This window comes from Cladophialophora psammophila (genome assembly GCF_000585535.1).
Source record: "Cladophialophora psammophila CBS 110553 chromosome Unknown aczJe-supercont1.6, whole genome shotgun sequence".
Classification (NCBI taxonomy): Eukaryota; Fungi; Ascomycota; class Eurotiomycetes; order Chaetothyriales; family Herpotrichiellaceae; genus Cladophialophora; species Cladophialophora psammophila.
The window spans coordinates 1270387-1295312 of NW_006912927.1; the positions used below are offsets into that span (position 1 = coordinate 1270387).

Below are 24926 nucleotides of genomic sequence, written 5' to 3' on the forward strand. Positions count from 1 at the left end.
ACTAAAAAACAGAATTCCTTCACGGTCAATCGCCGCGATCTCCCTTCCCCCTGGCACCCCTTCCCCCCCTTCCCCTAACCAAAACTAGCCGAGATCGTGTCTGGTTTGGGCTTGGAGAACCTGGAAGACACGCCCGTGAGGGGTCCATAAACCTGGCAGTTCCGGAGCTTGTTTCGAAGCCAAGTATTGCGACTCAAGGCCACCTGTGGTCTTTTGCCTTGCTCACACCACAACAACGGAGTCCTCGAACTTCTATCATCAATCAGTCAAATCAAAGCAGAACGTTCACCAACGACTGGATCTAATCCGTCATATCCCCGAGACAGACCACAACCGTTGCCCATGGACGCTGTAATTTCTCAGCTGCAAGACCTCTTTGAAGGCCAAATAGTATGTTCCGCAATGATCAGCCTATACTCCATACACCTTCCTCCCCCTCTCTCAGCTCATCCGAACCCGCGTATCCCGATTCTGACTCGTTGCAACCAGGATTTCGACGGTCAGCGGCTTGCAGAGAGAATCTCCTCTGCCGTCCTAACCATCTCTTCCGTAAGGCTGTCTCGGACCCGACTGTCACCTTCCGCTGGCGGCTGATTCACATACTTGCAGATTCTGGCTTTGATTACGGGCTTCATTCAACAAGACATCTATGTGACCATGTGGATTGGTTTGGCTGGGAGCCTTCTTGCTATGCTTCTTGTCGTTCCTCCTTGGCCGGTCTACAATCAACATCCTCAACCCTGGCTTGGTTCCCAAACCGTATTGCCGCCAGGGGGAATTCTGGTTGGAACAAAGGCAAGATGAGAACATGTGCGGATATTCCGTGGCTAAATCTAATGAGTCACAATGTCTTCGTGCCATTCCTGGCTTGATTCCCTTCTCTGTCGCCTGTGCTTGGATCCATGGATGGCCATCATTCATCATTTCCTCGTCTTTAATCGTCAATGGTCTTGGCCATCGATGTCATTATAACTCTGTGCCGGCGCAAGCTATGCCGCGCTCTCAGGGCATCGCACGCCTGTCCACATCTGCCTGAACGATTCTATTGCCTTAGTGTCCCCTTGCAGCTGCGTGCATACCTCCGCACCGACATGGCCAGGTGTTGTATTCTTCTTATCCTCCAAGAATCTCCAGGAGAAGCTTGAAAGCTTTGCTCGTTTCCTCATCTATCGGCCGTATTTCTGGAATTCCCAGTCTCGGTTGTCCAACGGACACACTTGCCGAGTCTTCAGCCAGCGGGAGATGCAGTGGAAGTGGAAAGCGTGCTAAATGCCCCGTCAGCGGTTGTTCAAATAATCACGCCTCGTCGCCTTACATTGCAAATTCCCCATGCTACCGTGCATTCCTCGGTCGTAGCTGCGCCTTGGTTTGCCTGGCATTCAATGCCTAGAGTATTATTAGCAGAGGGCCAATGATTCTTAGGTCAGAGCCATGCGCTTACAGAGATCCATAATATGGTTTCTGCAGATGGCGCAGTTGTCGACAACAATGTCCCAGGCCCACAGAGCGACCGCATTCCACTAAGATGTATCAGCATGACGGTTGAGGGAAACGGGTGTGATCCAATCCACCTTCTTGACTTCAAATCTCTTCTTGGCCTCACCACTCTCGGCGGCTCCAGATTTCGAGGCTTTGACAGGGGCTTTGGCTTTAGAGTCGGAAGGCGTAGCAGCATCAGCCATCTCAACGTCCGCCATTTAGATATCTTAGAGTGTTGTGGCCTTCTCTACCACAGGGTGGAAAGTGCGGGGATGACAGTGGACGGCGAGGAAGGTTGGAGGAGGTGATGGGGGGAGGATGTGGCTTGATCTGGCCGAACCAGGTTTGGAAACTGAGTTATGATGCTGGTCTGAGTGCTGGTGAGGAGGTTGGCTTGATGAAGTTGTGGTGGTGGGAAAGGCACTCAAGGTCAAACTGCGGAGTTGGTGGAAGAACAAGTGACAAGGCTGAAATGAATAATAGCAGCGGACGATTCCCGGACCATGATTGGTCAGAACCGCCTTGCAGCCTTGGGACCCTGGCTGACTGCCCAACGAGCCAGGTGGCTGGCGACTAGGTGGCGAGAATGCATGCTCCGTGCAGCCCGTGGTCCATCACAGGGTCGTTCCAGGTGCCTCCTTATTGGGTCAAGTACAGGCTCGCAGGTCCTTTGGCGCGCCCCTCGCCGCCCAGCCGCACCGCATGGGTGGCACTGCCCTGCCTAGGGTTGGGGGTCGGCGCCTTTCACGCCTGGTCTAATTTGTTGTCTTCCTTCCCTCTTCCCTCTTGCCGCAGGCTCCTGCGTCACTCAAACTTACTTGCTTTCGCTGCCCCCTTCACCATTCACCTTTCCCTCCGTGATTCACCGATCTTGTTCATCTGTATCTTCATTTCTATCAGTACAAGTATTGATCTCATTTCAGACCAACTTTCTGTCTCAGCGATAGACTTGGTCCCGCGCGCCTCAGAAACCACAGTACGTTCAGACAATGAACACTTACACTTCAAACCTCAACCACATCTCACACCAACCACGACGACCTACCCTGAGACCATACGCTTCGCCACACCATAAACGCTCAAGATAGACGCCCACCGACGCCCTCAGCGGTCTCTTTGTCCTCTTGTGCTGTTCACTATCCGTATATCTGAGCGTTCTGCATTTCATTGTACCTTATATTCTCAGGCCCTGGGCTGCCGATTTCATCAGGCCCATTACCACGCAAGCAACAATGTCTGCGGTGGCTGCGACTCCGCTACATCAAGCCCCACGAGGCCCTCGCCGTTCAGGGAGGAAGCTCCGACTGTCAGACGCTATCGACGGTGCTCCAGCTCCTGCTGCCTCAGTTGCGGGAACTCAACGCAACCCCTCCCCCACTATGGGAAGTACAACAAAGAACAACAATAAAGGCCCCAATCGCAAACCTGCACAGGTCAATAACAAGTCACAAATAGAAGGGAAACATGGCATTCAATCGGAAAAGACAAAAGCAACACCCACACCAATGAAACCAGCCGCCTACGCCGGATCTGCTTTCCAGCAATCCCCGGCCCCTTCGGCTCTCCCTTTTCCAAGCTTCTACTCAAAATCCCTACCCACGGTGAGCTCTGCGTTGCCACAGCCTCCCAACTCAGCATACACCAGCTCCCATGACTCCTCAGCCACACCAGGTGATGAATCGCCCAGCAAGCGAGAATCCACTCCATGTGATTTCCTCTTCGAGGCCGCTCGACAGGCGAGAGCCACTCCTCGGGGTGAGAGCCCTGCTACACGTTCTGGTAATCTCTCGGTCGCGAATGGAAGCCCCACTTCCCAGTCACCAGCACCCAAAGAGGGAGATCCCATGTTCCCCTTCGAGCTGGAAGGTGGCAACCCTGGAGAAGATGGATCTGCATTCGCTACACCCTACAAAGATCGCATTGAGGCTTTGCGGTCCACAAAGTCGACTTCGGCAGGGGGTAGAACCATGGACGAGAATGAGCGGAAAGCAAAATCGGAGGCGTTGAAGAAGTTACTGATGAAGTCGAGCAATCGAGAAAACGGCATCGACAATGATTCTGTCATCAACACCACCAATCCTTTCAATGCCAGGGCCCCATATTCCACGAGTCCTCCCTTCATACAGGGCCAGGTTCGCTCCAGCTCAAACCCTGGCACACCACTGTACATGCAGGAAAATGCTGCATATCATTCTCCGCAGAGTTTCACTCCAGCAGGTTACCCATTCCCCGCTGTCCAGATGCATACTCCCAAACGAACGAACTCTTCACGGCTTAGACATGTTTATGGAGCACAGAGTGAACCCGAGTACGCCGAATTGTCGTCAGATAGTGCAATAACACCACCGATATCTTCGCGAAAACACACACCCCGACAACAACCGCAGTATACTACAGGGCCATACACAAGCCAGCCGCAGATGCCGATTCATCGATCTAAGCCTAGTGCGCAACAACTGGAGGATGATTTGAGAAGGGTGCTGAAGCTTGACCTCACGTCTCGAGGATGACTCATTCTGAGGGGAGCGTCACATGACATTTAGACGAAACTAAATCAGTCCAAGAGGCTGGATCAATGTACTTGTTACAAAGACCATGGTATGATCTTCATGAGGCGACTCGGGTCGGGACGACATGGATTTGTCGGTTTGGGTTGGTTCACCTGTCTACTGGTCTACTGGCACGGAGGTATCTCTGAAGAATCGTATCACGGAGCAGATTTGGAAAGTATGGAAACTAAAGACGGGTCATTCTTTTGAGATGGATCTCTTTTGTTATGAATGGCTGATGGTGCTGGACACATACCTTCATACCTAGCGAAGCTTTTTTGTTTTGTAGGGAAATGTCACTTCTCTGAGGTTTCGTTTCTGAAGCAAAACAACCAATGCCATGATCTTCTTAAGCAACTGACACAAGTCCACCAAAGAACTTTCTCAAAGTCCTTATGACATAGCCACTTTGGTCTTTTAATCCCGCAGACGCGGTTGAAAAAGGCCTTGAAAGCATCGCGCCATGCCTTCGTGCCTTCGTGCCTGCCTGCCTCCCTGCCTCCCTGCCAGCTAGCACACCCCGGAAACGCCGGGCAATCCGCTTGAAGTGTCACACCTTTACGGAGTCATTCCCCCCCATAGTAGTGGGTGGAGAACCCAACCTTCCACTTGTCTCGTCGTGAACTTGTAATCATACTTGTAGATGACTGTGTCATCCGCCCCCGGACCCCTGACCTCACCATTGGCGGGCAAGCAAAGGTCGAGCGGCGTGGGAAGATGTTCATCAATCATTCGCGCTTCATCATCTCAGGCATTTTGACGGGCCCCATCACAGGGACATAATCACTGATCGTAAGGGTCGCCCGGATCGGTGAACGATTGAAGATGCCTCCTTCGTATGCTAGGGTCTCCAGACGTTGCTAAACCCAGCACTCGCAATGTCGTGAAATGGTCGTTCCCAAGAAATTCTAGACACGGGCAACCGTTCGTCGTCACCACCGCTCCAAGAATTCCAGCTCAATCACTGCTTGCACACCCTCTGCACCCGCAACTCACACACTGGATCCCACCGCCTCCTTCGCCTGCCTCGCCGTCCTTCTTCAACGTCGCCTTCGGCACGCGACAAATGCAGGTTGACTGGAAATTCGTCTCCTTGGTCTGCACGCACCGCAGACAACACAACTTCTCGTACCCCTGCTTCTTCCACTTTGCGATCAATGCTCCGTCCGCGTATCCGTTCTTGATTAGCCACTCGTACAACTGCTTCGATATGGCCTCTCTCTTGTAGTATAGGTCGTAGACGTATCGAGAGCGGGCATGGGAGATCTGGAATATAGGCCACAGGGCCTCGTGCTTCTTTTTTCCTTCGTGCGAGGCGTTTTGCGCGTCGCGCATCTTGTTCGCGTATTCGAGCAGGGTGTCTTCTATGTCTTCAAACCCCGCTGGAGGCGGCTTTTTGTGAGCGCGAGAGCGAACTGGAGGCATTGTTTCGAAAGGAGTGCAAGAGTTGGAAATCAGCAGAATAGGCGACTTTGATTGCTCAAAAGACTGAAATAGGTGAGTGCCTGTCGGTATGCTTGTATTATAAACGGTTCGCAGCGAAGGGAGGCGCTGGTGGCGGTGGAGGTGGATGAGTTATACCTGGAGCTCCACAGAGAAGTGAGTGGCACGCAAGGCTGCGAAGTCCAAACATGCAGGCTGGGAAAAATACCTCGATGACGTATGTGGCAGCTTTGCCGAATTATTCAGCCTCGTTCCAAAATCGGCGGGAGCTGCTCACAATTCCACGATTGATGTACTTACAATTTAGCACTAACCTTTGTGTTAAGACCGTCTACGGCGGCTTGGACTCCTTACTATCTGTGCCGCTCCTGTTTGGTATTCTGGAGTCTCTCTCTCTCCGGGCATGTACCTCTATATACGGCCCTTCCTCAACACTAACGCTCGCTGATAGACGGATGCCGCAGAAAAGGCGTCAAAAAGCCAGCAGGTCAACTCAACTCCAAGAGATTTTCCTCGGCCTTGTGAATTCACATGGTAGGTCCGAGGAAGTTACCATATCTGACAGTCCGTTTGGCCAACTCGTGGGAATCGTCCAAGCAAAATGCTCCCCTCGCACCACACCCTTGACATATATCGAAATCGCCCTCGCTGCAGATTGTGCCTTTGTAGTAGGTCCTCGTGTCCGAAATCCCTAGAATGCATATGTTGCAGCGTATTTGGCATTCCTGGTTAGTTGCCGGAAGATGTCCATGGCGGGCTGCTTGATATTGGGTTGCAAAATGCTTTTTTCCTTGAAACTCGGGTCCGGCCAAACTTATGTGTTTCATATCTTTTCGCAGTTCTGAGTCCTATCGCGTCAAGCTGAGGATAGGGTCTCGATAATGAGCATCTTTTTGTCAGCAGATTATTGAAAAGGCAAAATGTCTCCGTACATCTGTAGGAAGGAGGCTCAGCCTTATTGCCATTGACGCCAAGGCGAGGCTGTGCAATAGACTTGGTCTTCGCCCGTCTGGCGCGATCTGTACGTACAGCTTCCGTCAAATCAGTCGACATCATACACCTGCGTTGTCAACAAAATCAGCTTACTCCCCTTGGGCCTATATTCCTTCAAGCAGCCACATTCAACATGGACGACGGCGAACTCATCATCAAACCACAAGACATCGAGCGTCTAACGCCCCGCGAACAGCATGAGCTACAGAGCTTTCTCCAAAGCGAGTCGCAAAAAGCCCAGGTTCAGAAACGTACGTATCCCGCGTCGACTGCACCCGTTGAATCTTGAACAAATCCGCTGACTTGTGTTGCCTTTTCCCGTGTTACAGAAATCCACGAATTAACCGAGATGTGCTTCAAGAAATGCATCACCGGCACGATATCCTCGGGGAAATTGTCGAGCAAGGAAGAATCCTGTATGGCGAACTGCGTGAACCGTCTGTTCGATTCCAATATGGTGATTCTGAAACATCTGGAGACGTTAAGGGCGAATCAATGATCTCGACGCCTCGTCGACCGCGGATCGGAGACGAATGCGATCATCAGGGTGCATTGTATAAAAAGAGAAGGGTGATGGCATGAGAATGGAACGTCACCGGCTAGACAAAAAGAAAATACGGGTTTACAATGCGTTTGGGTTGCCCTGTAGGGCAGCAGGCTTGGATTGAGCTCGGCCAGGCAGGGCTCTTTGCTCATTTGTAACAACGACAACCCTCCATCATGAAGTGGAAACACCTTCATCTCGGGAAAACAATTGAAGAATTTCTGCTCCTATTTTGGCGACGCCGATCGTTTGTGTCAATCATAACTCGAGATTCTATATCGAGTGATCGATTGGACCTTTGGCTGAATCATGGCCTTGATACCGATGCAATCCGTAGATGCCAAGTTATTGTGTTCTCCCTTCCAGACAAACCATCACAACCCCCTCCCCATGCAGGCTCCCACTTTACACAATCGACAACTTCGTAGCCGCGATGTCCAGCGCATCCACATCCGACGTTAATCTCGCAAACGCCTTCTTCGTGCCATCGGGTCTGATCAAAGTGTTGATCTTGACGGTGTCCACGTCGTACAACTTCTTCAAAGCATCCTTGATCTGTCGCTTGTTGGCCTTGGTGTCCACGATGAACACCAACGTATTGTGCTCCTCGATCTTCTTCATCGCGCTCTCGGTGTTCAACGGGTGGATGAGGACCTTGTGGTGGTCGAGTCTCGTCTCATGGGGTATGGACTTGCGCGGATATTTGGGAGATCGGGAGAGAACGAGCGTCTTGGGTCTGTGGAAGGTGGTCGATGTGCGGATTTTGCGGGCTTTTCCGGTGTGAACCTGCATGAATTGTGAGATGCCTTTGCTCCAGGAAGGAATTTTGGTGCACCGTTGTCCAACGTACGCCTCTGAGGGTGGCTTTAGCAGCCTGGTTCGCTTTAGCACTCGACTTCTTTGGCTTTGAGGAGCCACCTAGATCGTGCGCGCGTCAGTCTTCTGTTCCAAGCATAAGGTTGGATGGCAGAAGGTGAGTCCTAAGAGTTTCCTTTCGTTGCTCGAATTGAGTGCTTGCCAAAGTCTAGTTGTGGTTGTTTTTCTCTTTCACTCCAACTTCCAGGGAAACGGGCGATTCGTACCTTTAGGCTTCTGAGTTGGTGGCGCCATCTCTGCTGTTGTTGTGCAGGAGGGACTTGGTATTGGAGTTGGCCGTCAAAAAAGTTGTCAATCTCAAGTCGCAGATTGTTTGGGCGACTTGATTGTGGGCTTGCGCATGCCAAGACTTCATTTTTGCCAAGGATGCAGTTTCGGCGGATCATACGATCGACTAGTGCAATCCTCCTCGGCCTGTTCTTGCTTCGAAAATCCAGCGGCAATATCTTCTTTCTAGTAAATGTGAACGAGAGCATTCTAGAAACATACGGTTCTTACTACCTGAGTTGAGAGACAGGCCAGGCGTCGACACGATGGTGTAAGAGTTTCCGAAGATACGCATCTCAGGAATTCGCCCGAGTCTACCATGGCATTCAACAACGCTAGCAAAGACAGCAGCAGCGATCACTATCGAGAGGATGAAGACGCCGATGCAATTCTAGCGTCTCTGGAGGAAGAAGATTCCGCAACCTATCGTGCTCAAAGACTGCAAGAATTGAAGAATGCGGCGGGTGTATCTGCCGCGACGACCACCTTTGCCACAATCAAGAAGGTCTACATCACGCTGAAGAGTGATGACGAGGCTCTCACGTTCACGACTGAGCACGAGAGGGCAGTGCTCCATTTCTTCCATCCTGACTTCGCGAGATGCAGTACAATGGACACTCATTGCGAGCTGATTGCGGAAAAGCATGCAGAATACAGCAGTGCGGATGTTTCCTTCGCCAGAATTGATGTCAAAGACGCGCCATTTGTGGTTGAGAAGCTGGGGGTGAGAGTGCTGCCTTGTGTGATTGGTTTCGTAAAAGGGGCGGTCAAAGGTAGAGTCACCGGGTTTGAGGGGCTGTGCTGGGATGGTAAAGAGGGCAGTATGGATGTCACTAGAGCTCTCGAGGACGTACTTGTGGAATGGACAGTGTTACCCAAGAGGCTCTTCCATGGACACGAGGATGAGAGAAGCGACGATGACGAGGAAGCACCAGATCGTCGGAAAGCAATTCGTGGAGCTATCCGCAGTCGCAGACAGAAGAACGATGATGATGACGACGATTGGGATTGAAGGATCCTCGAACGAGTTCAGTCAGCGATAGCTGTGCTCAGAACCTTGGACCCTTCGCCTTGCTCATTAGGGACTGAATCGCCCGATGTCGCTAAGGCTGGTCACCCACCGCTCAAGCAAAACGGGTGCTGAAACGAATCCTACGAGTACGGACAACATACTCCCGCACGATTGATCATGTCAGCCCAGGAAATGAGAATGTCCCGGTTGGTTCTTTGAGCGAGCGAAAGTCCACCAGGCAATATTTGTGCCTTCCTGAGGAGTTGCTGTGAAATATATCAACGAGATGCGAGTAGCCCAATGTTTCGCGTTGAGGTGTGGAGGCGAGCCAGCACGTTCGATCTTCTATCGGTTCTACCACGTTCTGAGTGGAGCGATGGCTACATTGTCAAGTGATCCCTTTCGCGACATCTGTGCAAGTTCCATACTTGCCTCCGAATATTGTGCGGAAAGGATGGTATTGAGTGTGAAAGTGCATCCATTGTGAGGCAGCCTAGCTAATATCAGCATTATTTGTTGGTGAAGATGGCCATAAGGCTGCAAAGTCTATACAAGGACCAGTCCATCATACTCTAGTAGTCAATCTGAGTGACGGAGCGTATGCCTCTCTAATTGTGACGCGCTGATGGCCCTTTGGAACAGCCTCTTAGCTGGATGTCTTCGAAAACGTGTTTCTAACGGTCTCATTGTGGCACCAGATCAGTTCTCGTTCGCGAATCCGAAAATGGATGATTCTCAGTCCAATTTCTCTTCATCAACACGGCCTTCCATCATCTATCCAGCGGTATCAAAGTCTCCTTGTGACCAGGACTCCAGAATATCGCACAGGGGAAAGGATCATAACTGAACCGGGTTCTGTGTCTGCCTGAGCTGTTTTGCCGGGGAAAAGAACTTGGATTGCTCGAAATTTTGATGAGAGTGCTATGCAAAAGATAATCTGTGTCGGGAAGATTGAAAGTGTTTTGATCCAAGGATTCAATCCACACGGGCCACAACCTATTAAAGATTGAGAATGCTAAACGCAGATCACGATGAAGGGATCTAGACAACCCAAAATATCGCGCATTCGGTGAATTGATCGGGTCGGAATTCAGATCGATAGATTCTCTTTCGTTGTCGGGCCCAAATATCGCAAAAAAGGAAGTAATCACTAGCCTTATGCGTAGTCGTTTGTCCAGGAGACTAGAGATGATAGAATACATCGATTCAAGCCTCCTCGAGATACTAATGGTCAATTTCAAGCCGAGGATTTCTCAAGGTACTCACTGTGAACGTAAGCTTCCTCCATGAATCTATTCGAGTAATCTTCCCTCGGGCGTTCTCCTGGGGAAAGGGAAGATCTTTGAACTCGATGTGCTCGTCTGTCTGCATGGACCATAATGATGAAAGTCACAATGCCCGTAAGTATATAAGAAATACTTTGTTAGAACCTCAGCATAATGGCGGCGATCAGGGATAGTCTGCCGGGGGTCAATAGTTTGTAGGCTTTCAAATGCGTCCCTTTCCTGTGAAAACCAAAACGTGGACGGCGGTCTCTTTTACCATAGGCGGTTTATCAGTCAGGAATGTCGCTATGTATCGCCACCACCCCTGCCGCCAGGCTCAAGCGAGAATGGAAGTGAGCAGCCTGTCGTTGGATCATCGAGGTCATGGTTGTACCACCCATATCAGCGTAATCGAAGTTTCAGGGTAGTCCAGATCTTGAAACAGACCCACCATCGAGGGATACCAGAAAGAGGCGATATCTTCTTTTCCCATTGCTCGAAATTGATATCAACGGCGATCGGCTGGATCTCCCGGGAACGAAATCTGATCGCCAGGAGCTATTGAGAGCCGAGACAGATAGTGGATGGGAAACACTCCGTAGTCCCGGGCCATTTTGTATGGGCAGGGGACGTACCTGGCAGCATAGAGAGATATCGGAAATTATATTTGCTGAACTGAAGACAGTCAGGCCGGTGGAGCCAAGCCGGGGGTGTCAAGGCGTCACCGGGACTTGGCTGGGCTGAGGCTCGTTTAGGCGGGCTTAGGGTGGTTTAGGCATTTCGCAGGCACTCAGACGCTGCAGAGCGACACCCAGTTAAGCACCAGTCCTGACAGGGAGCCACCCTGAAGCCACCCAGTAGGGAATGATTGATGCTCGTCAGCCACCATGAGGGGACGCACCGCAGCCACTTTGACGCCTTTAGACTTTTTGTTGCGCGTCCACCTTGCTGTCCCCTTTTTCCCATTCAATTTGTCCCTTTCCCCCCCGGCCTTCAATCAAATTCTCTACATTCACCACCTGTAGGACGCATTTACTTCGGCACGCACCCTTGACTTCTTTTCCTCCCCATATTCTCGGTCTTTAATATCAACGTTTCTACTCCTGCCTTCTTCTGACTCTTCACGTCCCTCGGGCGACTCTCACTTGCAACTCTCACGCTCCTACCGGCCTCTCCGCAAGCCACGCTAGTTGTTGCCCTATTTCAGTGAAAGGCCTCCAAGGTCAGGACAACATATACCAGAGAAGAGATGGCTGAAGAAGAGAAGAAGAGGTTTCTCGAAGGCAACGAGATGGAACTCGGGGAGAAGCAGGGCAGGACCTTCAGTCACGCTCCCCAGCCCTCCGTCCCGAGATTCACACCTCCTTCGTCGAATTGGCAGAACAACCCAGTTCTCCCTGTCGTCAGCTATTGCGCCTCCTCTATCCTAATGACCGTGACCAACAAATACATTCTCTCATTTCCTGACTATAACCTGAATTTCTTTCTTTTGGCCGTTCAGGTTCGTCAATCTACTCATCCACTCTGTATTCTGCACCTCCAGCTGACCTTCATTTTCCAATAGTCAATTGTCTGCGTCCTGGCTATTCAATCCTGCAAAACAGCAGGCATCATTACGTATCGGGACTTTAAAGTGGATGAAGCCAAAAAATGTACGGGTTGAAACAAAACCCTGCAAACCCAGATGTCTTGTCTAACAAAATGGCAGGGTTTCCTATTTCCCTTCTTCTGATCGGAATGATCTACACGAGTACCAAAGCCCTGCGATACCTCTCAATCCCCGTGTACACAATCTTCAAGAACTTGACCATCATCCTGATTGCTTATGGCGAGGTGCTATGGTTCGGCGGCTCCGTTTCGTCTATGGCTCTTTTCTCCTTCGGATTGATGGTCCTCAGCTCTGTCATTGCGGCATGGGCCGATATCAAGCATGCGCTCGAATCACACGGCTCTGCATCGGCTGCTGCAACAGCGCAATTGGCCACCTTGAATGCCGGATATATCTGGATGTTGGCTAATTGTCTGTCTACTGCGGCCTATGTGTTGGGGATGCGCAAGCGCATCAAGCTGACAAACTTCAGGGACTTTGACAGTGAGTGACCCAAGTCCTATCCGGAGGGCGCCGCACTAATCCTGTACCTTAGCAATGTTCTACAACAACCTCCTTACCATTCCCATCCTTTTGGCCGCCTCCTTAACCCTTGAAGACTGGTCCGCCGTCAACCTGACCAAGAACTTCCCCATCGATGCAAGAAACGCAATTATTGGTGCCATGATCTTTACCGGCTTGTCCTCGATCTTCATTTCATACACGTCAGCGTGGTGCGTGCGGGCCACATCCTCAACCACATACTCCATGGTTGGAGCGCTTAACAAACTACCCATCGCTGTTTCGGGGCTCATCTTTTTCGACGCACCTGTCACGATCCCTAGTGTCTCAGCCATTGTTGTCGGATTTGTTAGCGGAATCGTCTATGCACTCGCGAAAGTCCGAGAATCTTCGAAACCCAAGACAATTCTTCCCACGACGAACACAATGAGCGCCAGCAGCCAGAGTAACCGAGACAGCCTGAAGGCATGATTGGAAGAAGGAGCGACGGGAGGCGAGGAGGTTGTAGACTGCTATTCTTCAACATGCTGACTTGGTCAACGGATTTGGACGAAGATCTTATGCATTGCGAGGCGTTCGATTTGTGCTGGGCTGGGTTGGGCTCGAGGAAATTCTGAAACGTAAGAGGGTCATGTCGAAACAAGAATCACTCGACACGAAATGTTCGGTTCGGCTTCTGTACTTTAACCTACCTAGAATTGTTAGACTACTGGTTCTTTTGCGCTTGAACGGTAGGGGTAATAGTCAGCTCAAGAAACACCTGTACTCGGCGCGCAATACCACATACAATACGCGAAATGAATGCACGCCCCAAGGATTGTCTTCTCCAGGGTGATGGGAAACGGCTCCGCTGATTGTGAAGACTGCTCCATCGCATATCCCGATCCAAGTCTCTTCGAACCTGCGCTTAGATTCTGCCTCTCCCGGACGTTCCTTCAGCCGTTCTGCTGTAAGCGGTGGCCGAATTTATATGTGGCCAGTGGTCATATGTGATGCTGGCAACACGAGAGATTCTAGAATCTAGACTCTATTTCTCTAGACTGAGCAGGAAAGGGACAGGGAACCCGATATCTAGCTTACCCTCGCCCTCTCTCTTTTCTTCGTTCTAGGTCTGTACACCTTTCGATACACGATTCCCCGATATCGAAGTATATCCGTGGGTTTCCACCAAAGCGCCCGACGACTCCAACATTTTTAATGTCTCGTTCGGCGTATTTGTTGAATGAAGGCGAAGTGACTGAGGTGCAAGCACTTTCAATCATGGCTCAAGTGGTCGTACGTTATTTGTGCCTTCTCAACTCGCTATTGGACTCCATTCCTCACAAAGCAGTATTAGCATCCTGTCAGAGGCAGACAGGAACCAATGCCAGAATTGGCAAAGCGCATTCTCAGAATTTGTCCTAACACATCAGTGAAGTCCCGCTCGCCTATTGCCAGAGCCGTGGGGGCGGGTCGGAGACCGAAAGAATTTCGCGCTCTCCGTTAGTGCCAAAGGCGCTGAAAGCGTTTGCGCGCCCTCCAGCTCCGCCGTGAATTGACATGATCAGCTCTGTGCCAGACCTAGATTGGTAGATTCATTTCTAACTTGCTCTCAACTTATGATTGCTGAACTGGTCACAGGACTTTTACAAGGTCAGGAACCCCAAATAAAAAGCTTTGTCCAGGAAATGGCCGCCGACCCGCAAAGCCGCCAGCAAGCCCATCTGAGAGATATACAAGTACGCAGAGTATTCGGCACAGTGGCGGTTCAAACTGCTCCCATCTAGTTCATGAAGCGGCTCGCCTATCCTGCGAAACAGCTTGATCAGTGATGGTTGGATTACAGCCTTTAACTTTCCAGTCCTCTCCTCTGCTTGAAATCTATCTTCGGCTCCAACCTCATCCCAAAGGCGCCAGAAGATCCCCTATATGGGTTAGTGCAACACCAAGCCGACGAATGTCCTACCAAGGTCCACTTCGGTGTCGGTGCCTGCAGGGACGATAATGCGAAACCATGGATTCTCTCGGTAGTGAAGAAGGCAACTGCCATCCTGCGACCGTTCTGTAAGTTGTCTCGACTTATCTCACAATCACCTCCAGGTAAATTCAAGTCTTCCACGAGGATCTTGAGCTCAACCATGAATACATACCCATTGCCGGGCTTATTGACTTCAACGCGGCAACCTAGCGGCTTATTCTGGGTCCGGACTCTCCTGCCATCTGCGCTGGTCGAGTGTGTATCTGGCCTATCCTAGCCTTGTCGGTGACATTCTCACATTATGAAGGTATGAACATTCCAAACCGTATCTGGAACAGGGGCCGTCCACTTTGGCAGGGCCGGTGGAAGAGGTCAGGACCAGTTGGTAGTTCGGATCACACACAGTCTGGAACAGAATTTCAGCAATATGTCGTATGTTCAAAGGACGAAGAGACCCCAGCCACTCCTAGGGGTTCAGTCGCATTCGAGGTTGAACGGTAAGCTTGGAAATTGCTATCACCAGGTTTCCCAGCGCCGTGTGACGATTTACTGGTGGAAGTCTTCAGAGGCCTTGATAGCAGAAGACATTAACCCTCGTAGGCGTGACGGCTGGGTAATGGGAGGTGACGCACTGCAATATATCAAAGATATCGCTGACTTGGGCTTCACATCTTCGAAAGCGTTCTTGTGGGGCACTGGGAGAATATCATGGCATGTACCTCACCTTGCGAAAGAAACGGGAGCGATCAAGTGTTATGGACGAAAAGATGATAGGGATTTCCTCAGGTTCTAAAGTTTGGCTGGCTCATGTGAGTACAACTCTCGTCTTTCAGCTCTGCCACGGCTCCCGTCGCCCAGAAATGTATCTTGACGGCCCTCGTGCTCGGTACTCCCGTTCTGAGCCGCCAATTCTTGGTCAATGCCGGCGGCAGACGCTTCTTCAAAGCAAATAACATGTACTCATCTAGCACTGGTGAAAACTTGAATGCGCTGGACGAAAATGTGTCAGCACATCTAAATGCACTTGGTCGAATTTGTTGACTTACTGGCCCCTGCTGCCACTGCCAAAAAATAGGTTCTTGTAATCAGGATGCAAGTCCGTAATGAAATCGCCCGTGGGAGTGTCGGTTTACCAGTACCTTGCCACCCGTTCGAACGGCCGATCTGCAAGTTTTGGCAATATTTCTCGTCAGCCTGGTCGGAGAAGCTGCTCGCAGTCGTGTGGAGCGAAAATTGCGACGCTGTCTGGGAGGGACAGAAGGTGGCGAAGACTCTATATCACACTTGGCGGCATGCTCTGACACACTGGGAGTCTGTGTGTAACCCTATCCGTGGACCGGCATCTCGAGCATTTTGGTGTCTTCGTGCGGAGGAGAGTTGAACCAACCTGTTGCGACGCACGAATGGGTTGTTCCTTGTATTTCCCCATCTCGGACTCGGTCAGGCGGACGTAGCTCAAAACTTGCGCCGTCGATAGCGTCGAATCACACATAGGAACCAATCCTGAGCTCCAAGCGCCAGTGGCGAGCACCAAATGATCCGCTTCTATCGTCGTGTTAGCAAGTGTCTGAACATTCTGGATACGAGAACAAGCATCTGTGTTGAATCCAACCACCGTTCCTGCTTGATTAGACCGGAAGGAGACGCCCAGCTCTAGACAGTTGTCCCGGAGTTGCATGATGGCATTGTTGGCATCGTTGGCATCTGCCCAGCCGGCTTGTGCGTTGTCATATTCCAAAAATCCCAGGAGAGTCGAGGGTCGCGCTCAAGATTGGATCAGAGCGTTTCGCGTCCGAAGCATTGTCGAACTTCACCCAGCGTTTATATGCTTCATATGCGAGGTTTAAGAGGTCCTCGTCAGCGGAATCAAGGCGAATAATGCGGGGAGGCATCGGAACTAGATGCATCAGGTGTCTGCTCAAGTTAATCCAATTTATCTACCGGGCATTAGACCCCCACTTCCTATATCACCTAACAATATGAGGCTCCTTCGTTAACGATTCGTACTATTAGGAGGGACGGATGGCGTAAGGTATAAATCCACACCGCACTATTAGGTAGCAGGGGGGAAGGGTCCGCGCCTCGACCGTGGGGCGTCAGCACAAAGCGGCGGCACCCCGAGTCGAAAAGGAGGGTGAGGAGGGTGACACCGAGTGAGGCGCTGCAGATTTCCTACTGTACCTCTATAATTCTTGGCAGCTTGGGAAAGACGACAAACGTCCATCTCAGAGAGCGTGCGGCAGCCAGGTGGTCAGATTTCAATCGGCCGGCCAGTGGCCTAACTAGTAGATGGGTAAGGTTCAGCGTCAAGCTCGCAAGCACAATTCGAAGTTTGGCAAATCGACAGTGGTTAGAAGGCAGCACAGCCATCAACCAGGGCAACCTGCATCGGCGGTCGCGGTAGCTTCTGCTAAGAGCCATCATGGTCGGCGGCAAGCACGGTTGAAGGTGCCTTTTACGAAGTATGACAAGGTGCTGCTTGTTGGTGAAGGTAAGTCAACAAAGAGATTTACCCCCGAGCAAGGCCTTCTCTTTTCGCGGCTTCCTAGCTGTGATGTATTTTCCCGGAGAGGACTGGCCAGCTCCGACGTTCCCTGGCCTTTGGAGTGACTGCTCATCAGACGCCAGGAGACTTTTCATTCTCATTGTCATTGAAACTACATCACAAAGGGCGCCAAATAGTAGCGACCTGCTACGATTCCAAAGATGTGCTTCAGAGCAAGCACCCCGAGGTACAGAAAACAATAACAGCGCTTCAGTCGTTAGCTCACGGCAATGGGGTCCCCATTGTGCAACAAGAGACTTGTGAAGGAGACGAGCAAGCTACCGACACAGAAGAGGAGTGGAAAGGATTCTCTCCGTCGCCACCCAGTTCCCCGATCCACGAGGGGCAGGTCGAAGATCCGGGCAGACCTCTTGAGGAGGCTACTATCAAAGTCCTCTACGGCATCGACGCAACGAAGCTTTCCTCGGCGCACAAGAAGGCCCTGAGGCCATATTCTCCATTCACGAAGATCGTCTTCAACTTCCCCCACGTCGGAGGTCTAAGTACAGATGTCAACAGGCAAGTTCGGTACAATCAAGAGCTGTTGGTAGGGTTTTTCCAGTCCGCCAAGTCGCTGCTCTCCTCTCGAGACCATCCGGCAAAGATGCGACAGGCAACGGAAGACGAGGCTAGTGACTACGCTGATATCTCAGCAGCGGCAGAAGGTCCGGACCCTGGTGCTGTGAATGGCCAGATCCTCGTCACGCTGTTTGAAGGCGAACCGTACACGTTGTGGAATGTCCGAGATTTGGCTCGCCATTGCGGGCTCAAGGTAGTGGAGAGCTTCAAGTTCCCGTGGTCTGCCTATCCGGGCTACCAACATGCGAGAACTGTTGGGGACATTACGACTGGCAAGGACAGGCGCGACGAAGGGAAGAGGAAAGGCGCCTGGAGAGGGGAGGAGCGAGATGCTCGGTGCTACGTGCTAGAGGATCAGAATGCCGAGTCGAAGGATTTCCAGTCTCCGAAGTCCAAGAGGAGACGGAAACGGGACGATGAAGACGATGAAGACGATGACAGCGGCTGAGCGGATGGGTGATTCTCCTTGACAATTGGTGGCGTCGCATAAAAAAGGTGCCCGAGTAACTGCAAGGCAGCGAGTACAGAGAGTGTGAATGCTGGGAGTACCGATACAAAGTGACTGAGGGAACTGTTATTCTGCCAAGACTCGTGCCCGGCTCCACTGATAAAACTCGATGTCTACTGGGTAATTAGTTGTACGAGGTACTCGGGCTCGTCGGTGCAATCCACTTTCTCCGCAACCTCGAAGCCAGCCCCCATTTCCCTTTCCACTTTTCTTTTCTCTCCCTTCCCGCCCGTGCATTGTCCTCGTCTTGTCTTCACAGTCTCGTCGCATCAATCCTTCTCTCAAGCGCACCTCCGCCATGTCAGACGAAGCGCCTCGTAAGCGGTCACGCTTTGACCAGACGGAACCCGAGCTACGAAAGGCCTCCCGCTTCGACAGGCGCTCTAGATCTCCTTCATCGCGACAGAGCGAATCCAGGAGAAGTCGCAGTCCGCTCACAAAAGCCAGTCAGAGTCCTGCAGCCAGTGAAAAACGGAGCACCCCTCTGGATCCTGCGGCTGCCGCGGGTAGGTCATCCTTCATCTGCATACAGGCTGTGGCGCGTTGCTAACAATCCCAAAGCCGCGGCCGCGGCAAAGATCAATGCTGAGTTGCAGGCTCGCAAGGGCATCCAGCATGTCGAGGTCCCTCCAGTTCGATCAGTAAGTTCTCCCGGGGCTGTCTCGACATCGCGCATGCGCTTACCGTCTTCTCAGTCATCGACACCCACTCCTGTTCCTACGCCTGCTACTCCTTCCTCCGGTCACAGCGCAGCCAAAGTCGACGGCGAGATCTACATTGCAGATGGTGACTATATCAAGGACATTGAAGTCAATGACTTGCGCAACCGCTACACGTTGACAAAAGGCTCTACACAAAAGATGGTAAATATTCCTCATGTGAACTGATCGCTTCACCAAACTTTGTTACTGGGTCGACCGCTAGTTCGCTTGTCGGAGGATGTCTCTGACCAAAATGTGCCTGGTGACCTTGCTGACGTAGTTTGCCTGCTTTTAGATCAAAGAAGAGACAGGAGCTGGTATGCTTCCCTTCACAAATCTTTGTTGGTTTGCACAAGACTTACCTGTTACTTTGAAGACGTCACAACCCGCGGCTCCTACTATCCGGACAAGACCATGGCCACGGCAGCAGTAAGTGGGCCCTGTTTCTACAAACAACTGGCGACTGACGAGACACAGAATCCGCCATTGTATCTTCACGTCACTAGCACCTCCAAGGCTGGGCTCGAGAAAGCAATCGCAAAGATTGAGGAGCTGATGAAGCAAGAACTCCCCAACCTTGTTGATGAAAGACGCTTCCGCCGACGAGAGCCAGAACAATTCGAACGGGATGAGTTTGGCAGGGTAAGTGAGAGAAATCGATCATCGGCTCCCTCGACTCACAAGAAATCAGAGAAAATGGCCTGAAGAAAGGATCCCCATCGACATGGAAAATATCCCGGGCTTCAACCTTCGTGCACAGGTGGTCGGTCAAGGCGGCGCCTACGTGAAGCACATCCAACAAGAAACTGGATGTCGCGTTCAGATCAAAGGCCGTGGGTCCGGCTTCATGGAACACAGTACCGGGCAAGAGTCCGATGAGCCAATGTATCTCCATGTCGCCGGTCCTCAACCTGCTCAAGTTCAGAAAGCCAAAGAACTCTGTGAGGATCTGCTTGCTAACGTTCGCGTCAACTTTGAACACTTTAAAGCGAACCCACCGCCGCCGAGAATGGAGTCATACACCGATGGTTATGGAGCTGATGCCAATCGCAGTTCGTATGGCGGACACGGAAGAGACCGGGGTCGCGACAGCAGTTACTCACATAGCAGCAACCACTACAACTCTCCCTACACCGGTGCACCATCCACCCCTGCGCCTGGAACCGTCTCTTCACCGACGGACTACGCCGCACAATATGCTCAATACTATGCAAATCAACCAGGAGGCGACCCGTATGCTGCGTATGGTGGCTATCAGAACTACCTCGCCTATTATCAATACTATCAGCAACAGGCAGCTGCCGCTCAACAGCAGTCTCCACCCCCACCACCGCCGGCAGATTCGAATCCGCCGCCTCCTCCAGCTGACAGCGGTGCTGCACCACCTCCGCCACCTCCATCTAGTGGCTATTCTGCAGTACCGCCACCTCCAGGTTTATGAGCAGGTTTGGTGTCGTTAGGCTGACAGTGTCAGATCAAGCACTGCAACGTTTATCTCAGGGGAAAATCGCGTCTCCACAGCAATTTTTCACTTGGCCTTTTTCTGACTGGGTATAGCAATATTCTGCTAGTAGGATTGCGGTTTGTATTTCAAACGCACGGGACGGGCCAACTTGCACGTTGGACAGGCAAAGTATCACAAAAGGACATAATTTTGAGAGCGCTGATCGGTCAATAGGGACCAGATCCCATAATTCCATTGCAAATCTTTCTTGTGTGTCTCTAACAGCTGACCTTGTTTGGCGTAGTCGTGACATTCACTCAGCCACTCAGAGGAGTGGGCCTACCATATGATGAGATGGCACGACTCTTTCTGGCTGAGTTTGATTTTGTCGGCTTGAATAGAGAATGGCTGCATGTAAGTGAGACAGACTGCTTTTGTCATTATCTCATATACTAGGTCTCTCTGTCCAAATTCTCCCGACAGGATCTGCCTTGAAAAGAACCTTTTGGCCCCATGAGTGCTTTCAGTCATGGCGAGGACGGACAAATCAAGCTATACGTATTCGACCTCTCGTGCATTCGAGGTCATCAGGGGTCAGTTTCTACAAGACATCAAGTGCCCCTTTCTTTTCTTGTGTCTGTTCAATTGGAAGCAATTGACAATCCAGCTACAGCATATAATGGGTCTAGATGATGGGTGAACCCCTCAACAAATGCTGAAATTGAAGACCGCCTCTGACGGACGCCTGTTCAATATATGAGATCAATCTGTCGGATTTGCATCGCTCTACTATGTGCATGATCCACCACTGCAATCGAACCAGACCTGATCGACAACTGACGTTCGTTTTCAGCACTTCCTGCACCCATGCTATTTTATGGACCCCAACGCAGCAACCGGCTCAGCCTCGTTCTGGCCGTTTCATTGATGGAAACGGTCTTTGCTCTCCTCGACCTAACGCCAGTCCAATTTGCCTTGCACTTTCCGGCTGCAACCCGCACATTGACGCTGCATAGATGCTCTAAAATTCTCGCCATGATCAGGTCGGATGCCCAGTCCTGTCCCGGAACCTCGACAACCAGCCGAGGACCAACTCGAGTACGGCCATGACAAAAGCTGCGTTGACACCCCATCCATAACCAGTCGCCACAGCCACAACCACTTGCCTAAGACTGGTAGGGGCGATATACAAGATCATGATTTCTGACATTCTACCTCCATCAACAAGGTTCTCCGCTGCCTACTTGGGAGATATTTAGTGGTCCTCAGCCGAGTGAGCTCTAGCCCTTCTTTACCCTATCGAGTGTTGGTTGAGATGTGACACCACGAAGGCAGGCCCGTCCACTTCACTTTCTTGACCCGTTGGACTCAAGAATTGCCTCCCAGTCCGCGCTGAAGTGGGTTTCCCAATCGCGGCGAGTTTTTTGCGGCTGCCACCCGAGCTCCCGCGCCTTGTGCCCCCTTGTCCTTGAGCTATTGTCCACCTGTCAGCTTCAATCTCGCTATTTTTGCGAAAAGCTGGCGCTTCACTTACTTAGATGCCCACCCAATCTCGGCAATCAATCCCCAGCCTCCTCCCAGGGTGTCCCTTGAGCCCTGTAAATCCAGAGTCTGGAGCTCCGTGGTTTGCAGAGCTCCAAGAGCCACTCCAGCTTCGGCCACTCTCTCGGCAATCTCGCGCCACGTGTGCTCCCCACTCTCAATGAAGTATATTCCATCCTTGCCACTGGGAATATCTTGGCCATCGAGGATCTTGGTTACGACAGTTTCATAGAAACAGGCCATATCCTGGATATGGGCATGGTCCCAGATACCGGACCCGGCGCCGACAACGGGGACCTTTCCAAGCTTCAATCCGGCACGAATCAATATCGGAACGTGGCAGAACTCGTGCAACGGACTGACGCCAATTCCATACAGACTTGGTGACATCAAAACGTACGTCTTGACGCCGTGTTCGAGTCCGGTCTCTGTGATCACGATATCGGATGTCCTCTGGGCGTAGGGCACGTCTTCGTCCCTTGTCTTCATATATGCGAAGATATCATCCTTGTCGGACAGAGGATATCGAGACTCGACGTATTGCATTGAGATTGGACGATCGGCAACATTGGATGTTCCTGAGGTCTGCGGAAAAGGTCGATTTGTATTAGCATTTATTTATGCATGGTAATGAGACAGGGTAGCAAACTCACATGAATATAGTGCACATCTTTGCCGGTCTTCCTCTTCCTTTGCGCCAGTCCTAGCACCAACGCCCGTGCCGAGAGCGTATGAAAGCCAGAGGCGGCATGTATGACAACTACCCAATGCCACAGTCAGTATTTTCTCCTTCGCTCAACTAGCATTCTATGGACAGGACGCAGCGCACTGTCATGGTTGCTTGCCGCTTCCGCCAGGATCTCCGTCTCGTCAAGAGAGTTGAAAAGCAGTGGCGTCACACCGAGTTTCTTCAGCGCTTCGGCTTTCTCCTCGCCTCTGACCATGCAGCTTATCGTAGCTGCCTGTACAGCGGAACTCTTGGAGGCCAAGAGAGCGGCGAGTACCTCGCCGCCACTGTGGTGCCAACGTTAGACTCTTTCATCAACAGCTGAACTTTTTGGCTTGCCATACATGTAACCACTGCTTCCGGTGATAAGTATCCTGCTGTTCGACATTGTTTCGGCTTTTGTTGGGAGATGGGAACTGTGGTTTCACGATGGTTACCACCAAACAGCCGGCGAATTCTGGCCGAAAGAAATCTTCTTGGAACGTCTTGGAAAACCCTCATGGATCATCGGCAAATGACCCCTTCTTTATAGACGACCATACTCGACTGCTTGGGATCGCACTCGACTCAGACAATGACGTGTCGCTGTGTCAGCGTCCATGGATCGGGATCATGAAGGACTAGAGTTCCCGTGGCTGCGACGAAGCCTATTGTCAAGATTTTCTAAGAAGCTGAAGAAAAACACAATTGAAAAGCTGTGCGGCCTCGGAGGGTGTCATTTGTGAGAGGGCAGAGAGGGTTACCACCATGCAAGGCTGAAGGACCATTAACCAGATGCGGACATTGCAATACTTCCGAACAGGGTGTGTTGAAGCTCTTAGCCTAAAATGATGCACGTGGCCTATCCATCTCCGGGGTGGAAGTTGTGCCTGTGCTCCGCGTGCCGTTCGTGGGCTTACAACTGGTCTTAGTCACAACACGAGCTTGGTACGGATCGCGGAACGTCCTGCAGCGCTGGTGTTGCTTACAAATCTCAGCTTTACGGGAGACTCGGTGGAGGGAGGACACGGACGGCGCGCCGAAGTCAACTTGCTTTGATTGAATATCTCGAAAAGTGGCGGCGGCGGTGGCAGCAACAGCAGCAGCAGCAGCAATAGAAATAGCAATAACGACACCAACCACGATGGAACCTCAAACCTTTGATATTACTTAATTGATCTTGTATACTCATGTGCCGTCTGATTTCAAGAGGAATGGTGTGATACAGGTACGTTCTTCGAGGTACCTAGCGCGCGTCTCAAATCATTCCATGTAGTCGCATTAGAGCCCAGTGGATTGCGACAGACGGCCCGCTGCTCTGATAAAGGTATGTATTTGTGTGAGCTTGCCACAATGAGTGATTGTTAAGCCATTATGTACTCGACAGTCGTTGCCATTAAAGCTGGCCTTGCAAGCTTTCCTTGTACTAACTCCAGACGATGCAGCCTGATTTCACATAGATAGTACATTTCAATGTGCAGGGCCCGAGACCACTTTCCTGTGGCCGTGCGCGTTGATTTAGACTTCCTTCCACCTGTCTGTCTCCCGTAAGTCCAGCAGAAATACGGCAGGCAGAACCAAGGTAGATACGTGTCAATAAAATTCGCACAATTCCAGAAAGGCGAACGCTTCTTTCACGACTGTTGTAGCTCCCCCGCGGTCTTGCCTTGTACAGCGTCGCTGTTGAGAACCTCCCCCATATCCCGAAGACTGCTTCATTATATATCCCTATCCAGATCGCCTCGAGCCAGCCCTCGAACCCAGCCTCTCCCAAGCATTCCTTCAGATATTCGGCGACCTGTCTCGTGGGCATTTCCAAACTCCACAGCCTAGTCCTGCCCACACCAAGCCACTCCTGTCGTGCCTTGCTGCTATCCTTAGGGCCATTCTGAATCTCTCCTTGATCGTCGCCACGTCCTTGTCGAGTTTGGGGCACATTTCCTCTGGGCCGGGCCCTTCCTCTTCGAGCTCCTGTCGGGAACGAGCAGCGGACAGGCCAAAGCAGCGACGCTTACCACGCACAGAGTAGTCCCCTCTCTCCTCGCCAAAGTTTCACACTTGCTTGCCAATCCATCCTTGCCAATCACCACTTGTGGTGAAAATATTCCTGCACATTCACTGGGATTGCCATCTCGCTGTACCACGGTCCACCTGGGGCATCTCTCTTTTCCACTGGTCCAGCGTTGGCTAAAGGGTGGATGAGTAGCAAACGGCGTCCTCTTGGGTGGTGCCGAATCGATGTCGCCAACCTCCAGCTAATTCTGCGTCAAGAAGTGCAGGATTAAGCTGTTAGTCATTGTTTCACAATCAGATGAGGTTCTGGTTGATCAACCGAAGGGAAGTCCCGGCGCGCAACTAGAGACAACCAACTAGTCTCTCATGGGAGATTGAGACTGGGCTCGTGTT

The 24926-nt window shown here is 51.5% G+C and overlaps 14 protein-coding genes across 14 annotated transcripts; 8 read left to right on the top strand and 6 right to left on the bottom strand.

The window, feature by feature from the left end:
• Positions 1–342: 342 nt before the first annotated feature.
• On the top strand, positions 343–804 carry A1O5_04796 (uncharacterized protein; the record flags this gene model as incomplete). The annotated part of the gene is made up of 3 exons (XM_007745400.1): positions 343–390; positions 490–549; positions 610–804. 3 exons carry the CDS (start codon positions 343–345, stop codon positions 802–804), a joined length of 303 nt encoding a protein of 100 aa, XP_007743590.1.
• Positions 805–1166: 362 nt separating this feature from the next.
• A1O5_04797 (RING-box protein 1) lies at positions 1167–1697 on the bottom strand (the record flags this gene model as incomplete). Its single annotated transcript, XM_007745401.1, has 4 exons — positions 1167–1265; positions 1316–1386; positions 1442–1520; positions 1572–1697. The coding sequence occupies 4 exons, from the start codon at positions 1695–1697 to the stop codon at positions 1167–1169; spliced, it is 375 nt and encodes a 124-aa protein (XP_007743591.1).
• A 1014-nt stretch (positions 1698–2711) lies between these two features.
• A1O5_04798 (uncharacterized protein) lies at positions 2712–3989 on the top strand (the record flags this gene model as incomplete). Its single annotated transcript, XM_007745402.1, has 1 exon — positions 2712–3989. The coding sequence occupies one exon, from the start codon at positions 2712–2714 to the stop codon at positions 3987–3989; it is 1278 nt and encodes a 425-aa protein (XP_007743592.1).
• A 996-nt stretch (positions 3990–4985) lies between these two features.
• On the bottom strand, positions 4986–5453 carry A1O5_04799 (uncharacterized protein; the record flags this gene model as incomplete). The annotated part of the gene is made up of 1 exon (XM_007745403.1): positions 4986–5453. One exon carries the CDS (start codon positions 5451–5453, stop codon positions 4986–4988), a length of 468 nt encoding a protein of 155 aa, XP_007743593.1.
• Positions 5454–6597: 1144 nt separating this feature from the next.
• A1O5_04800 (uncharacterized protein) lies at positions 6598–6963 on the top strand (the record flags this gene model as incomplete). Its single annotated transcript, XM_007745404.1, has 2 exons — positions 6598–6715; positions 6794–6963. 2 exons carry the CDS (start codon positions 6598–6600, stop codon positions 6961–6963), a joined length of 288 nt encoding a protein of 95 aa, XP_007743594.1.
• Positions 6964–7413: 450 nt separating this feature from the next.
• On the bottom strand, positions 7414–8118 carry A1O5_04801 (large subunit ribosomal protein L23Ae; the record flags this gene model as incomplete). Its single annotated transcript, XM_007745405.1, has 3 exons — positions 7414–7794; positions 7859–7926; positions 8091–8118. 3 exons carry the CDS (start codon positions 8116–8118, stop codon positions 7414–7416), a joined length of 477 nt encoding a protein of 158 aa, XP_007743595.1.
• A 352-nt stretch (positions 8119–8470) lies between these two features.
• A1O5_04802 (uncharacterized protein) lies at positions 8471–9163 on the top strand (the record flags this gene model as incomplete). Its single annotated transcript, XM_007745406.1, has 1 exon — positions 8471–9163. One exon carries the CDS (start codon positions 8471–8473, stop codon positions 9161–9163), a length of 693 nt encoding a protein of 230 aa, XP_007743596.1.
• A 2514-nt stretch (positions 9164–11677) lies between these two features.
• On the top strand, positions 11678–13009 carry A1O5_04803 (GDP-mannose transporter; the record flags this gene model as incomplete). The annotated part of the gene is made up of 4 exons (XM_007745407.1): positions 11678–11929; positions 11993–12080; positions 12137–12520; positions 12573–13009. The coding sequence occupies 4 exons, from the start codon at positions 11678–11680 to the stop codon at positions 13007–13009; spliced, it is 1161 nt and encodes a 386-aa protein (XP_007743597.1).
• Positions 13010–14373: 1364 nt separating this feature from the next.
• On the top strand, positions 14374–14756 carry A1O5_04804 (aspartate aminotransferase; the record flags this gene model as incomplete). The annotated part of the gene is made up of 2 exons (XM_007745408.1): positions 14374–14581; positions 14629–14756. Coding segments are annotated over 2 exons (285 nt in total), but the record flags the coding sequence as incomplete, so codon positions are not given.
• A 1141-nt stretch (positions 14757–15897) lies between these two features.
• On the bottom strand, positions 15898–16257 carry A1O5_04805 (uncharacterized protein; the record flags this gene model as incomplete). The annotated part of the gene is made up of 1 exon (XM_007745409.1): positions 15898–16257. A coding segment is annotated over one exon (360 nt), but the record flags the coding sequence as incomplete, so codon positions are not given.
• A 527-nt stretch (positions 16258–16784) lies between these two features.
• A1O5_04806 (uncharacterized protein) lies at positions 16785–18067 on the top strand (the record flags this gene model as incomplete). Its single annotated transcript, XM_007745410.1, has 2 exons — positions 16785–16986; positions 17124–18067. The coding sequence occupies 2 exons, from the start codon at positions 16785–16787 to the stop codon at positions 18065–18067; spliced, it is 1146 nt and encodes a 381-aa protein (XP_007743600.1).
• Positions 18068–18425: 358 nt separating this feature from the next.
• Positions 18426–20269, top strand: A1O5_04807 (uncharacterized protein; the record flags this gene model as incomplete). The annotated part of the gene is made up of 7 exons (XM_007745411.1): positions 18426–18633; positions 18689–18768; positions 18823–18990; positions 19124–19145; positions 19205–19257; positions 19306–19470; positions 19520–20269. 7 exons carry the CDS (start codon positions 18426–18428, stop codon positions 20267–20269), a joined length of 1446 nt encoding a protein of 481 aa, XP_007743601.1.
• Positions 20270–21802: 1533 nt separating this feature from the next.
• A1O5_04808 (uncharacterized protein) lies at positions 21803–22929 on the bottom strand (the record flags this gene model as incomplete). The annotated part of the gene is made up of 4 exons (XM_007745412.1): positions 21803–22399; positions 22468–22574; positions 22644–22828; positions 22886–22929. The coding sequence occupies 4 exons, from the start codon at positions 22927–22929 to the stop codon at positions 21803–21805; spliced, it is 933 nt and encodes a 310-aa protein (XP_007743602.1).
• A 1338-nt stretch (positions 22930–24267) lies between these two features.
• A1O5_04809 (uncharacterized protein) lies at positions 24268–24788 on the bottom strand (the record flags this gene model as incomplete). Its single annotated transcript, XM_007745413.1, has 1 exon — positions 24268–24788. A coding segment is annotated over one exon (185 nt), but the record flags the coding sequence as incomplete, so codon positions are not given.
• Positions 24789–24926: the final 138 nt, after the last annotated feature.